The 14,899-nt window shown below is 46.2% G+C and overlaps 1 protein-coding gene across 4 annotated transcripts in view; it reads left to right on the top strand.

Annotated features, from left to right (window-relative positions):
- Nucleotides 1-11,551, top strand: part of LOC135375893 (uncharacterized) — a 50,393-nt gene extending 38,842 nt beyond the window's left edge. For all 4 annotated transcript variants that reach the window (XM_064608523.1, XM_064608525.1, XM_064608524.1 and 1 more), the window contains one exon: nt 3,584-11,551. In XM_064608523.1, the coding sequence (XP_064464593.1) occupies nt 3,584-11,163 (7,580 nt within the window). In that variant the 3' untranslated portion in view covers nt 11,164-11,551. The remainder of the gene's footprint in view (nt 1-3,583) is intronic.
- Nucleotides 11,552-14,899: the final 3,348 nt, after the last annotated feature.

The raw sequence follows: 14,899 nt of genomic DNA on the forward strand, positions 1-14,899 counted from the left end.
CAGCTGCTACGCGGTACAGGAAGGGCAACGGTTAACCAATCCTGCTACTTTAGCCTAAGGCATTACCAGTGAATAGACGGGAATACAGGTTAACAGCTTCATCGTAGTTGGATTGGCTCATTTTGTATCCCCGACACTGCGGTTTTAGCTTTTTTAATTAATTAGATTGGATAGGTGCAAGTCTGAGTCCGGTGTCTATATGTATATATATATATAGATAGATACAAATATGAAAATGAGCAAATGCTCCATGGCTGCACGTGAAGCGTATGTTTACTGATCGAGCGTGCCACAATCCCAGCTGTGGACGGCCGTTTCGAGCTTCTTGGCTCTCATCGGCACAGCGATATCGGCAACGCTGTGCCGATGAGAGCCAAGAAGCTCGAAACGGCCGTCCACAGCTGGGATTGTGGCACGCTCGATCAGTAAACATATATATACATATATATATATATATATATATATGTACGCTACAAAATTGAGGTTCGAACGACCCGGATGTTGAATATAGATAGGGGAGAAGAGACACCAGAGACTGAAGTAGGGAGTAGGGGAAAGTTATTTATTAAGCTGGCATTTAAACTAAGGGTCTGGGGAAGTCTACGTTACGGCGGAAGCTCCGCCTTCTTCGGGTCCCGAAAAAGGCGGAGCTTCCGTCGAAACGTAGACTTCCCCAGACCCTTAGTTTAAATGCCAGCTTAATAAATAACTTTCCTCTACTCCCTACTTCAGTCTCTGGTGTCTTTTCTCCCCTATATATATATATATATATATACTCAAGGATTCTCATGGAACGATGCGACAGCACCAGAGGACACGTGTTTCGCCGTGTTTGCGGCTCGTCGGCCCTGGGTAGCTGCGCATCGTTCGAGATTGGCAAACCAGGGGTCACTCAGCGAGCGATATACACCTGGGAGGGTGACTGAGCACTCCTCAATGCCACAGTGCAAGCCAGTGAATTATAAAGAAGGGGGAAAAGCCATTAAAAAAATAAGTAAATGATGCTAGACGTGTTTGAAATTCAAACTTACAGATTAAAATGGCTTCTATGGCTGCACGTAGAGAAACAGATACTCATTGAACGATGCGACAGCACCAGAGGACACGTGTTTCGCCGTGTTTGCGGCTCGTCGGCCCTGGGTAGCTGCGCATCGTTCGAGATTGGCAAACCAGGGGTCACTCAGTGAGCGATATACACCTGGGAGGGTGACTGAGCACTCCTCAATGCCACAGTGCAAGCCAGTGAATTATAAAGAAGGGGGAAAAGCCATTAAAAAAATAAGTAAATGATGCTAGACGTGTTTGAAATTCAAACTTACAGATTAAAATGGCTTCTATGGCTGCACGTAGAGAAAGAGATACTCATTGAACGATGCGACAGCACCAGAGGACACGTGTTTCGCCGTGTTTGCGGCTCGTCGGCCCTGGGTAGCTGCGCATCGTTCGAGATTGGCAAACCAGGGGTCACTCAGCGAGCGATATACACCTGGGAGGGTGACTGAGCACTCCTCAATGCCACAGTGCAAGCCAGTGAATTATAGAGAAGGGGGAAAAGCCATTAAAAAAATAAGTAAATGATGCTAGACGTGTTTGAAATTCAAACTTACAGATTAAAATGGCTTCTATGGCTGCACGTAGAGAAACAGATACTCATTGAACGATGCGACAGCACCAGAGGACACGTGTTTCGCCGTGTTTGCGGCTCGTCGGCCCTGGGTAGCTGCGCATCGTTCGAGATTGGCAAACCAGGGGTCACTCAGCGAGCGATATACACCTGGGAGGGTGACTGAGCACTCCTCAATGCCACAGTGCAAGCCAGTGAATTATAAAGAAGGGGGAAAAGCCATTAAAAAAATAAGTAAATGATGCTAGACGTGTTTGAAATTCAAACTTACAGATTAAAATGGCTTCTATGGCTGCACGTAGAGAAACAGATACTCATTGAACGATGCGACAGCACCAGAGGACACGTGTTTCGCATTGTTTGCGGCTCGTCGGCCCTGGGTAGCTGCGCATCGTTCGAGATTGGCAAACCAGGGGTCACTCAGCGAGCGATATACACACGTGTTTGAATTTCAAACACGTCTAGCATCATTTACTCATTTTTTTAATGGCTTTTCCCCCTTCTTTATAATTCACTGGCTTGCACTGTGGCATTGAGGAGTGCTCAGTCACCCTCCCAGGTGTATATCGCTCGCTGAGTGACCCCTGGTTTGCCAATCTCGAACGATGCGCAGCTACCCAGGGCCGACGAGCCGCAAACACGGCGAAACACGTGTCCTCTGGTGCTGTCGCATCGTTCAATGAGTATATATATATATATATATATATATATATATATATACAAAGTGAAAATAGCCGAAGCTCTGTAGCTGCACGTTGAGCATATATTTACAATTTGACCGTGCACTCCCAGCCAAGTACAGCTGTTTCGTCCTACTTGTGACTCGTCAGCCTGGCGTAGGGAAGTGACACGATCTTGGGTCGGCGCTAACAGTGCGTCTCGGCGAGACGTCAGTGATCCACGGTGAAGGCGCCACCTGTGGATGCCGCAGTGCAAGCTAGCAAGTACATATACAAAGTGAAAATAGCCGAAGCTCTGTATCTGCGCCGAACACGAATATGACATAAACAGTGTTTCTGAAGTTCGTGTGGTATGCCAAAGCAACTTTGGATTTACTGATAGCTGATACCTCACGTGGATGATTTCACAGTAGAACAACAAGTACATTGGCTGCATTGGTACGCACATTCACAGATCCAGCATGAGAGAGAACGTGTCCATATATTTTGCTGCTTGTATAGGGTTATGGTTGACCCGTCAGAAAGCAACTTGTGCAGCTGCTATGCCGAAAGATGATGCTCCAAGCACCCAGAGTGGCTTATGCATTCTACTGTACCTGTGCAGATGCTTTTTTGAAGCAGCTGTGAGTTGAGTGCTCATATCTGAGCAAAAAGTTCAGAATAGCGATCAGAAACCTGAAAACTGAAAATTCTACCGGCCGAGATGCTGTGTTTACGCCACTGGTGTGGTGCTATGCTATGCTAAGCGGCAGAATGGAATGGGAACTGGCCTACCTCTCATCGATTGGGTAGTGGAAAAACGCAGTATTTATCCTTCGTGAATCGTTGTCGGAACAAGCAAGCGAAGCAGACCTGCCTGCCACTTATCTGTCACTGAATTGAACTGCACAAGTATCCAAGAGGATCGGAGTTTTTCAGAGTCGGTATCGACAACATGTTAGGGGAAGGACACTAAAAGCTATCCACAAGTCTGCTCCTAATTACGTATGTCTGACATTCATTATAGTTAACTTCAACTTTTTTTTAACAACAGCTTTTTCCATTCCTCCTCCTAATCCACACTCCTAATGCTTCCGGATTAAAATGAACACGTGCTTCCACGGCGTATGGGTGACGTGTGTGGGCATCTGCCACCAAGGCTGTGGCGCATTCGAGGGGAGTTCCTACATTCGTCAATGGGGTCGCAAGCGATGCAGTGATTTTCAGAGATAATCTAATAGCAAACGTTATGGTGATTGACTTGTGGCGTTTTACTACATTTCGACTACACGTTTTCCAGGCACATCGCAAGTTCGCCTACCAATACTGGTCGACAGATCTCCTGAGACTGCGGATGTCAGAGCTGGGATGCGTTCTGCCATCGACAGGAGAGACGTCGAGCAAGTGCGAAAGTGTATGCAGGAAAAACCGTGGCTAAAGATGTGGCTCAATCCAGATACGGATGAGTCTGCTATGCATCGAGCTGTGAAGATGAACGCGTTTAACGTCTATGCCCTTCTGCTGTCGGAGAAATGTGTATTCAAGAACACTGCCGAAAGTGATTGTCTTCGGGGCTTGGATCCGCTCCAAAAGTCCGAACTCGAGCGACAAGAAAATTTCGTAACCCAATGCCAAGAATCTCACATCTATGCCCTCAAGAGCAGATCGAAGAGCCAAGCCGCTTGTGAAGGATTTGACGAAGTTCTCGATAACTTGTACCGTGCTCTCGACAGCAGCGACTTACTCCGGCCCGTGTTGAAAGTAGCATCAATGGCCCCCTATTTGAGCATTCGCTTCGACTTTGAGCGAGAGCACACCCACTGCATGACGGGCCACGGCAGTCAAAACCACGGGTTAGCTTATCCAGAAAAACAAAGAATCTTTGTGGGAGCCAAGGGGCTCCACAGGGAAACAACGCAAGCCATGAATGATCGTACAAATGAAGTCGCAGGGATCATGGTCCACGAGCTATGTCATTTGGCTCTTTCTCTGGTATACAGAAATGAAGCAAAGCCCTACCGGCACACGGATGCAATCAGAAGAAAAGATTACGCAAGTATCCTGGAGGACGCTAAAGCTAGAAAAGAAGACTTGCATTATATCTTACAATGGGTATTTAATGAGGAAGCCAAAAAAGAGGATGCAGAACTTATTGTTCGGGTACCTCATATTCTTGCTCTTGATCCTACAGAAGGCGACAAAATTCTCAGGAAACAAGTCCCGAAGCTTTATCAGTTCTTCAAAGAGCACGTCATCCCTGATATGGTACAGTGCATACGGAATGGTTGTCCTATAAAGGACATTGAGGAAATGAGGGAGTTCAACGGAAAATTAGGGAGGGCGTCTTCAACAGAGGGTCTGAAAATAGAATTTAACACAACGCTTGACCAGAGTGATCTTGTACGTAAGCCGTTTGTTGTCCTTGCAGCATCAAATCTATCGTTCCTCGAAGTAATGGTTAATGATCTCGTGAGAAAGGAAGGTGTTCCCTATCTGTTTGTCGAGGCATCGCAGTTGAAGCAGGAAACATACGACACCCTAACCGTGAACAAGTGCAGCTTCCTGCTCCTATCGTGTGAGGGCAAAGCTGACCTCCAAGCTATTCTCTCGAAATTGAAATATCTGCATGACGTCACGGGCACGAACGTCATTCTGCTGACGTCAAAAGCCAACTTGGTGCACTGTCGCCAAGAGGTCGAAAAGATAGCACTATCTGAGAGCGAAGTTCGCGAAGACATAGGGTGTGCTAGTTATGAGAATGTCACATCAAAGTGCAAGAGAGCAATTGTCGAAAAGTCAAAGATCGCACTTCAGGCTCCTGACCACCACTATGATATTCACCGCATCCTAGACACGGACTGGTTTTTGGAAATTTGCGACGAGAAGGCGTTTCTAACATTGAGCAGAAAAAATGTTCTTCATTTTGGCCCACAGCTGACGGCACTTAGCGAAGATGTAAGCAAGTGCTACATTGAACAAAAGTGTCGAAGGTCCGTAAAAGTGGATTTGAAACAGATCGACGAGCGTTCAAGGCACGACGCTTTCGCTATACTCGGGTGCGAAGAGGAAACACTCCGGTCATTTCTACCAAAACGGCATGCTCTGAAGCGAATGAGCACCTTGAACAAGTTCGAGGAAATCGTCATTCTGGACAGCGACGGTGACTACAACGATCTTGTTGACATGAAATACTACAAGGGGAAGACAGTTCACCTGCTAGAATTCAGTGATGGATGCTTCATGTGGAGAAAATCAAACGGCGCCCTAAGTCACCTTCCTATGATCGGTGAAGAAAACTGCTCAGCAATTTCTCTACTTGAAAGAAGTGAGAAAGTCGTCGTTGTGTCCGGAGACTCAGGAACGGGAAAAACCGTGTTGGCGACCCGGCTTTGCACAAAAATCAAGGACTCAGACAAGCAAGCATGGGTGCTTCATGTCAGTAATTATCCGCAGGTGCAAGAGGCTATGACTATACACAGTGGACAAACTGGTGTAATTAATTTCATACCGTTCGCGAAGTTGTGTGGCGTGTCAACAAGCGGAGTAGAGTTTGAACTGTTCCAAGAAAGCGTCACTGAGGGACGTCCGTTTAACGTGTGGGTCATTTTCGACGCCCTTGACGAAATTCAGGAGACCACCCGAAAAATTATCCTTGATCTCACGAAGGTCTTGGCGAAATCAAAGCTATCTAAGATACTGCTTTTCACGCGCACCGTATTTACAAATTCGATTCAAGATGAAATGCACGTGGTGTCTTTCCACATGAACCCGTTCTCCGAGGACGACCAAGTGCAATTTCTGCAGAATTACACTGATCAAACGGCACAATCTCCATCCAATACTGAGGCCATTGGCAAAACGTTCGAAAAGATACGTCACCACGTTAAGATGAAAGATAGCTCCATTCTAGGCAATCCTCTTCTTCTCCGAATGATGGCCGAGGTGGGGCGAGGGGAAACTTCTGACCCCGATTACTGCGACTTGGTACAAAGTATATCGAACTCTCATAATTGTTATCTACTGTTATCCGTGTACAGGTTATTTGTCGAGTACAAATACCTGCGATATCGCAAAGAAAAAAAGAATGAGGATATAGGAAAAGCCGCCGCCCAAGATGATGACATGAGGTTGAAGCCGAAATTTTACGAGGACTATGGTCGCCTAGCAGTCAAGGCTGTTCTCTCCCAGGACGTCCTCAAGGGACTACTAAGTGAAACTGAGTCCCATGACTTGGAACCCAGTGGGACGCTAATGACGGACGTCAAGGAGAACAGGCTAAAACACGGTCTCATACAGGAATTGAGCAACGATGTGCCTCGCTTTGTGCATCACAGCTTCGCCGAGTTTTTCGCAGCAGATTCGCTATTCAAGAGGCTACAAAAGGTGGATGCTAGAAGCCGTGAAGATATGACACGTATAGTCTCCAGGTTGTATGGAGAATCTAGCTGTGAGGGCATGTTGAGTTTTTTGGATGGTCTAGCAGCAGAGCGACACGTAGTACACAGCAGTATTATGAATAACGACCTAGAGAGCTTCAAAGAAGCTCTAGAAAATGATTGCTCTCTAGACAGCCTCGAAAGAACGCCTCTGCACGTCGCGGCGCTGCACGCTGATCATGATATCTTAAAGTATATTCCCGTTAATGAAGCGCTGGCACAGAAAGATATGATAGGTATGACACCTCTCATGTACGCTGATAAGATTCAATCCTGGGACAGATTAGACGCCTTCTGCGCTCATGGTGGCGGCTTTCCTCTCAATTGGTTTGAACAACTACCGACGGTGCTCGCGAACCTCACCTCTCAACGAAGTCTTGATAGTTTATTTGTATACGACCTCATATACGAGCGGCGTAAGGGACTATTATCTGTGCTGCTTAGAGTGTTTTGCAAAATTAAGATATATTCCAGTGACATCTGCATTGAGAGTGCACCACGATGCTTCATGGAAAACGTCAGCCCCGATCAGGACGTGATATATAACCCTGTAGATATTGACCGTATTAATTTTGTCGGTTTCTTTACGCCCTTATATATCAGCATAATTAATGACGAACTTGATATTTTCCAGATGCTTCTTCCTTATTCCTCACTAAACTTTAATGATATGCTTTGCGAAACAGCGCTCCGTGAATGCGTTGCTCACGGTCGTACGGACATGCTGAAGCATCTACTCCCTTTAACACCTGTATTACAGTACCGCGATGTATGTCTGAGTAAACCTGACACTGTAGACGTTCTACTCCCACATTTGTTGGCCGAATTCACTATTAAGCGGGGCCTCTTGCATAACAGCATTGATATGGGACACAATGGAGTCACGAGAGCTATTCTTCCTCACACTGATGCAAGTGATCGCAATACATATGAAGGCAAAACCGCTTTACAAGTAAGCGTGAACTCTCGTTACTTGGATACGGTGAGACTTATGCTGCCTTACTCTGATGTTTGTGGAATTGACATGCATGTCCTAGCTCCACTTCTCAAGGATGTTGACGACACTGATTCACTGCTCAGACGGACACCGCATAGGATACGGCAGTTGGAGGACGTGGTAGACAAAAAGGGGGGTAATGACGCATTTGCCATTGCACAACTCGTCATTCTTCATGCGAACATCATCTCTCTTAACATTGACGCCAAAACAATTCTACTGATTTGCATGAAGTGTAGAAACCCCCTTGCCACTTTCAAACTGTTTCTTCCTCATCTGTCAGGCACATCCCGTGCCATAAGACAACAAGTATCAGCCCATTATCCTTTAACGGATGGAGAGCAGGATATCCTAAAATATCTCATTTCTTACACTCCGATTAACACTCCCGGTGAGGATGGATATACACCACTCGTTACCTGCTGCCGTAATGGATACTTGACAGCGGCGAAGCTTCTCCTTCCTCTTACAGCATTCGGCGAACTTGAAAGCTTACCATTGCAGAGGAGTGTGCTCGGAAGCAAGTGTGATATCCTAGAGATGCTTCTCCCCCACTCCTTCAAACGTCAGTGTAACAGACTCTTGTTAACTGCCTCTGACGTGACAGACATGGATACGATGAAATTACTCCTACCCGTTGCTGATGTGAACGATCTTGCAATGATGACTAAGTGGCGTGGAATTGTGGAGCGAGGTGACGGGGCATCGGTCCAGCTTTTTCTACCTTACACGAACACACGTGAGAGCGACATCAGTCAGAACGTACGGTTATTGTTGAGTGCCTGCAAAACGTCGAAAGAACAAAAACAATATAAAGAAGAAGAAGAAGAAAGTGATGATGACGACAGTGATGAACAGATTCGTGAAATGCGCGTTCCACGTATCAAAATATTAAAGCTGCTTATCCTCCACTCGAGCTTTAGTATAGTGGATGCAGATCGGGCTCTGCCACTCGACCGGAGCGTCGCAAACATTCACAGGATGGAGTTGCTCTGCCCTGATCCGTCGCTGAAAAAGCTAATATTTCCACATTGGCTACTCAGGACCCGCAGTATAAGTGTAGCAGAGTTCATGGAGTGCGTTGCAACCACTGAAAAGCAGGATGTTCTAAGGTATATCATTTCCTTCACCCCAATTAACACTTGGGATGAAAACGGAGATACACCACTGGCTTACTGCAGCTGTAATGGATACTTGACAGCGGTGAAGCTTCTCATTCCTCTTACAGCATTTGGTGAACTTGAAAGCTTACCATTGCTGGGGAGTGTGCTCGGAAGCGAGCGTCGTGTCGTAGAGATGCTTCTCCCGCACTCCTTCAAACATCAGTGTAACAGAGTTTTGTCAGTTCCGATTTATATGATATACATGGATACGATGAAATTACTCCTACCCGTTGCTGATGTGAACGGTCTTGCAATGATGACTAAGTGGCGTGGAATTGTGAAACGAGGTGACTGGGCCTCGGTGCAGCTTTTTCTACCTTACACGAACACACATGAGAGCGACATCAACCAGAACATATCATTATTATTGAATGCCTGCACAACGTCGAAACAACAAGAAAAAGGTGATCAAGAGGATGAAGAAGAGGAGAAGGGAGGACAAGAAGTGGAAGAAGAGGAAGAAAGTGATGATGACGACAGTGAGGAACAGAATGGTGAAATGCGCGTTCCACGTATCAAAATATTAAAGCTGCTTATCCTCCACTCGAGCTTTAATATTGTGGATGGTGATCGGGCTCTGTCACTCGACCGGAGCGTTACAAGCATTCACATTATGGAGTTGCTCTGCGCGGATCCGTCACTGAAAAAGCTAATATTGCCACATTCGCCACTCAGGACCCGCAGTATAAGTGTAGCAGAGTTCATGGAGTGCGTTGCAACCACTGAAAAGCAGGATGTACTAAGGTATATCATTTCCTTCACCCCAATTAACACTTGCGATGAAAACGGAGATACACCACTGACTTACTGCAGCTGTAATGGATACTTGACAGCGGTGAAGCTTCTCATTCCTCTTACAGCATTTGACGAACTTGAAAGCTTACCATTGTTGGGGAGTGCGCTCGGAAGCAAGCGTCGTGTCGTAGAGATGCTTCTCCCCCACTCCTTCAAACATCAGTGTAACAGAATTTTGCCAATTGCGTTTGATATGACAGACATGAATACGACGAAATTACTCCTACCCGTTGCTGATGTGAACGATCTTGCAATGATGACTGAGTGGCGTGGAATTTTGAAACGAGGTGACTGGGCCTCGATGCAGCTTTTTCTACCATACACGAACACACATGAGAGCGACATCAACCAGAACATACCATTATTATTGAATGCCTGCACAACGTCGAAACAGCAAGAAAAATGTGATGAAGAGGATGAAGAAGAGGAGAAGGGAGGAGAAGAAGTGGAAGAAGAGGAAGAAAGTGATGATGACGACAGTGAGGAACAGAATGGTGAAATGCACGTTCCACGTATCAAAATATTAAAGCTGCTTATCCTCCACTCGAGCTTTAATATTGGGGATGCAGATCGGGCTCTGCCATTCGACCGGAGCGTCGCAAACATTCACATAATGGAGTTGCTCTGCCCGGATTCTTCGCTGAAAAAGCTAATATTGCCACATTCGCCACTCAGGACCCGCAGTATAAGTATAAGTGTAGCAGAGTTCATGCAGTGCGTTGCAATCACTGAAAAGCAGGATGTACTAAGGTATATCATTTCCTTCACCCCAATTAACACTTCGGATGAAAACGGAGATAGACCACGGGCTTACTGCAACCTTAAGGGATACTTAACAGCCGCGATGCTTCTCCGTCCTCTTACAGCATTTGGCGAACTTGAAAGCGTACCATTGCTGGGGAGTGTGCTCAGAAGCAAGTGCCGTATCGTAGAGGGGCTTCTCCCCCACTTTTTCAAACATAGCATCGAAATCGTGTTGCGAGTTGCCGTTACGCTCGGGCGCGCGGATGCCATGAAATTGGTTCTTCCCCATGTTAATTTGAACGCTCGTACAGTAATGAAAAGGACGGCGTGGCATGATAGCGCGCGCCGAGTTGACTGGGTATCCGTGCAGCTCCTTTTGCCGTACACAGGTAGACACGAGAGTGACATGAGCATAAACACGGCGCTGCTGTTGAATGCTTGCAAAGAGTCGAAAGCCAGTGACGAATCATCGAAGGCAAACCATAAGCAGACCGGGGAAATGGACGCTGGAGATGTCAAAGTATTGAAGCTGCTTCTCCTCCACGCGAGGTTCAATATTGTGGATCGGGCTCTGCCACTCGACGGGAGCATCAAAAACATTCACATGAAAAAGTTACTACAACCGCATTCGAAGATCAAGGAGCCTCGGCTTGGTGACACAGTGCGTTGCGTAAACCGCATGCACGAACTCTCACTGCACCATTTACTTTTTTCCTACTCATCACAGATGTTCCATCACGCTTGACCGGTTCGATTTGCCTTTCTTTCTGTCGTCATACCATGCTGCAAAATAATTACGCTCTAACCGTCATCATCTACTCTTCTCATCAATCTGACCATTTTTGCGTCGCCGTGCCGTTCTCGATTGATATTCTTTTTTTTTATGGTGTCGTTAGCGAACGGAATAGTATCCACGTGCCAGGAAATGACACTTCCTGGTGACACAGTGCATGCATGGGGACATTGTCCCGACTTTATGCCATACCTCACTTCAGCTACACAACGGTATAATGCGTAATAATAGTAGTATTAACAACAATATAATGACGCGTTATAACATCGCCAGTGTATACCTGCTTGTTCGTAGACCACGCATTCAATGTCTTTCGGTAATAAATATTGATGGCAGTTGAGTTGTCTCGCTGATGTGCTTTTTTTTATGAAGATTAGATATTGGTCATGAGACTGTTTATGCTCTGAGGCTGGCACACAGAGAAAGGACAAATGCATACAAAGCCTCGAGTGCCTAAGAAATTAATCATTAAAATATCGAGTCACTGAAAAGGTTAGCCTTCTCAGTGAATTCTTTCTTTCACCATTAATGTATTAGGCACTTGAGGCTTTGTATGTATTCGTCCTTTGTGTGTGTTCCAGCCTCAGAACGTCAGCTGTCTCATGTTCAACAGATGCCGCTGGCATCGATCTCGTCACATGAATGTGTGTATGAGTGAGAAAAATGTAAGAGTGAAAGGAGGATGAGTGAGAGAGAGTGGCTGGTTTGTCCTTTCAGATGACGCACCTTTAGAAGTCGCTGAGGAGGTGTGTCAGATTAGCTCAATTGGTGGAGCCCTGGACCGGTAATCCAGAAGATGTGGGATCGAGTCCTACAGCTGGCTAACATTTTCAGTGACTTGCTTCTTTCATCTTAGATATTGGTGTTTGCGAGCGTTCCAGAAGCTTAGATATCGCTCATCATAGAACATTTCTGCAACGGGATGCCAGGAAAAAAAAAATCACTGTATTTTGATGTTCAGAAGGGTTTTTCTTCGTGACAACAGATCCTGAGGTACCGTAGAGCCACAGAGTGATCCAAGGAGCCAAATGTGATCCAATGTTAGTACAAATTTTGCAAGCCAAGGTAGCCACGACCGTCCCGAGCTTGGCCAAACTTCTCCCTTCCGGCGTGGTATCCGTTTCTTGGCCAGCTAATGCATGCCCTTCGGTTGGCCACGGTCTACACACACGTGTCCTTCTGCTGTATATGCCTATAGACATATACGGCAACATTAACTTCTTAAGAGTATAAATAAAATAAACAAATTATTACATTCGAATTAAAGATACTCGGACATCATGTATGTTACTGCCTACAGATTCAGGATCGTTCTTTTTATGGCACAAAGGCTTTTTTTGTAAGCTATGAATGTGAGCATTAATACCATTTGTTGCAAAACTCGCAGCCTCGTTAATTGGCGCGAAGCACAGAAGCAAGAAGCGTCTTTACCAGTTGGGGTCTGGGTTAGAACTGTCTTTATTTACAAAGCGAAAAGACTGTACAAAGAGGGAGAGAACTGAAACTCGATGCACGTATATACAATACACGGCGTTACAGTGAGCAGCGAGCGTGGGAGATCGTCCCGAAACGGTCGGCCATAAATTGTCCACTGTCACTGTCCGCTCCTCCGTTCGCGTTGAGTCCGTGTTCTGTTACACCATTACAGTTGGCGGCGTACGTGGCTAGGCGGACGTCCTATCGGAAAAACCATGTAGCTACCGGACGGCTAATTAGCTAAAGTTCGTTAATCAACCTAGTAGTCAGGTGTTTTCCGGGAGACTCGAGATAGCTGTATTGGAAGCAGTCGTTATTCAAATCTATCGTCCTTATAAACACATTGAACAACGAACGCATCCTGAGATACAAATTGCCGAATTTTGCCATGCGAAATGAGTCGAAACAAGAAGTACGCACTTTTCGAGCACAGACAAAGCGACGGGCAACCCACGCGCGAGGGCCACGTGATGTGATGTAATGTGATAAGAAAAAAAAAAACACAAGTCACGACAAAGTCAGACTGGCTACTCCAGACCACTTAGCCGCAGTTAGTTTAGCTAAATAAAAAAAAAGGAAGAAAGCACAGCAGTTGTGGGACGGGAGACGAGCACCCCGAACTTGCGGGCACACTTGCCACAAACGACGAACCAGAAAATGTCACAAAATGTCAATCAGATGCGTTTCTTCAAGGAAACGTAGGAGCGCAGTTCATGTCATGAGTACCTTGGTCTTCACATTACGTCAACTCTCCAATGACATGTCCCAGTGGCGTAGCCACGGGGGGGCTAGGGGGGGCTCGAGCCTCCCCTACTTGCCACGGACCGACTCACACAAATCGTGCAAATCCGAGAACATAATATATGTGGGGGGACCAGTGTGACGATCGCGAAAGTTCTTGCAGTTCATGGCGTCTATCTAAGAAGCACTCTTGAATGGTTTCCAAAGTATGAGCTTTTCAAAATACTTCCAATCTCGTGACACCACCTCATTGGTCATGACAGCCTATTCAGGTAATCGTACTGTGAACGTCTAAATCAACTATTTTCGTTCCTTTTTTTAATCATCAGTTTGCAGTGTGCACAAGTATGTGTGTGTTGTTGACACAGGATCAGCGGGGGGGGGGGGGGGTTCGTATCGAGCCCCCCCTACCATGGACGTCTGGCTACGCCACTGACATGTCCACATAAAGCATGTTATCAATGATTCGAACCGATGTCTCAGACGCAATCTCTGTCATGCACCTCCCTAAGCGAAACATTTGATTATTCAAAACAACGATTCAAACAACGATTATTCAGTGATAGTTGTTATTTTTGTGATTGTTGTAATAATTTTATTTTGTATTTCATTCACCCATGTAATGTCTTCTGGCCTTGGGGTTCTAACAATAAATAAAGAAATACTACCTCGAGGCGTTTTTATTTCGCTTCTTTGACCTCAAATAGGTGTCTGGGCCCGTGCTGTGATCCCTGCGACACTCGTCAACCTAAGGAGGCTTTTCGCAGCTCCACCTAAGGGAACGCTTACAACAAGATTAATTTCCCGTGTAATTCATTGCGACGTAATCTTCTCCTGGGTGTCATTGACAATATCCCTAGCAATCAGGTTGCGTTTACTTTCCCAAAAGACTTCTCCTTGTCTACTGTTTGCAAGACACTTGGGATCCCGGTAGGACGATTCCTCCTATAGGTGACCACTTGAAACGATCTATTCCGTTGCATCAGGGTCATCCAACGGGTAGGTGACAGGATCCAGTGCAAGGTGAATTACCGGATCATCGTTTTCAGGATCCTTCCTCCGGCGCGTACACCTTGACACTTCTTGCATAAGATGCAAACCCTCGAAACCAGCAGCCTGGAGACCGCGCGACGTTGTCTCGGCCATCCCGACCTCAGCAAAGAGGGCACACCCGCGTCGGACTGCGCTGGACCGGATGGTCCAGGAACTGCTGACTAAAAAGTACTAAAAAGAGTCGAAGAATAATATACAGAGCAGAGAGATAGGTGCTGTCCGCTCAGACCAAACTTCTTCCACATGCTTCTGGGCAGAGCAGCTGATATGGTGTATGTGCTAATTTGTTGGCCAGATAGACCGCTATCAAGCCCAGATAAGAAGAAGGTCGCATTATTTCTGCACCGGAAAAGTGCGTACTTCTTGTTCGGTTTCTTACCAATGTCTCTGAGATGTCTATGAAACAAGACGAAAGCGA

Source organism: Ornithodoros turicata, unplaced genomic scaffold, assembly GCF_037126465.1.
Source record: "Ornithodoros turicata isolate Travis unplaced genomic scaffold, ASM3712646v1 ctg00000955.1, whole genome shotgun sequence".
In the NCBI taxonomy this organism is placed as follows: Eukaryota; Metazoa; Arthropoda; class Arachnida; order Ixodida; family Argasidae; genus Ornithodoros; species Ornithodoros turicata.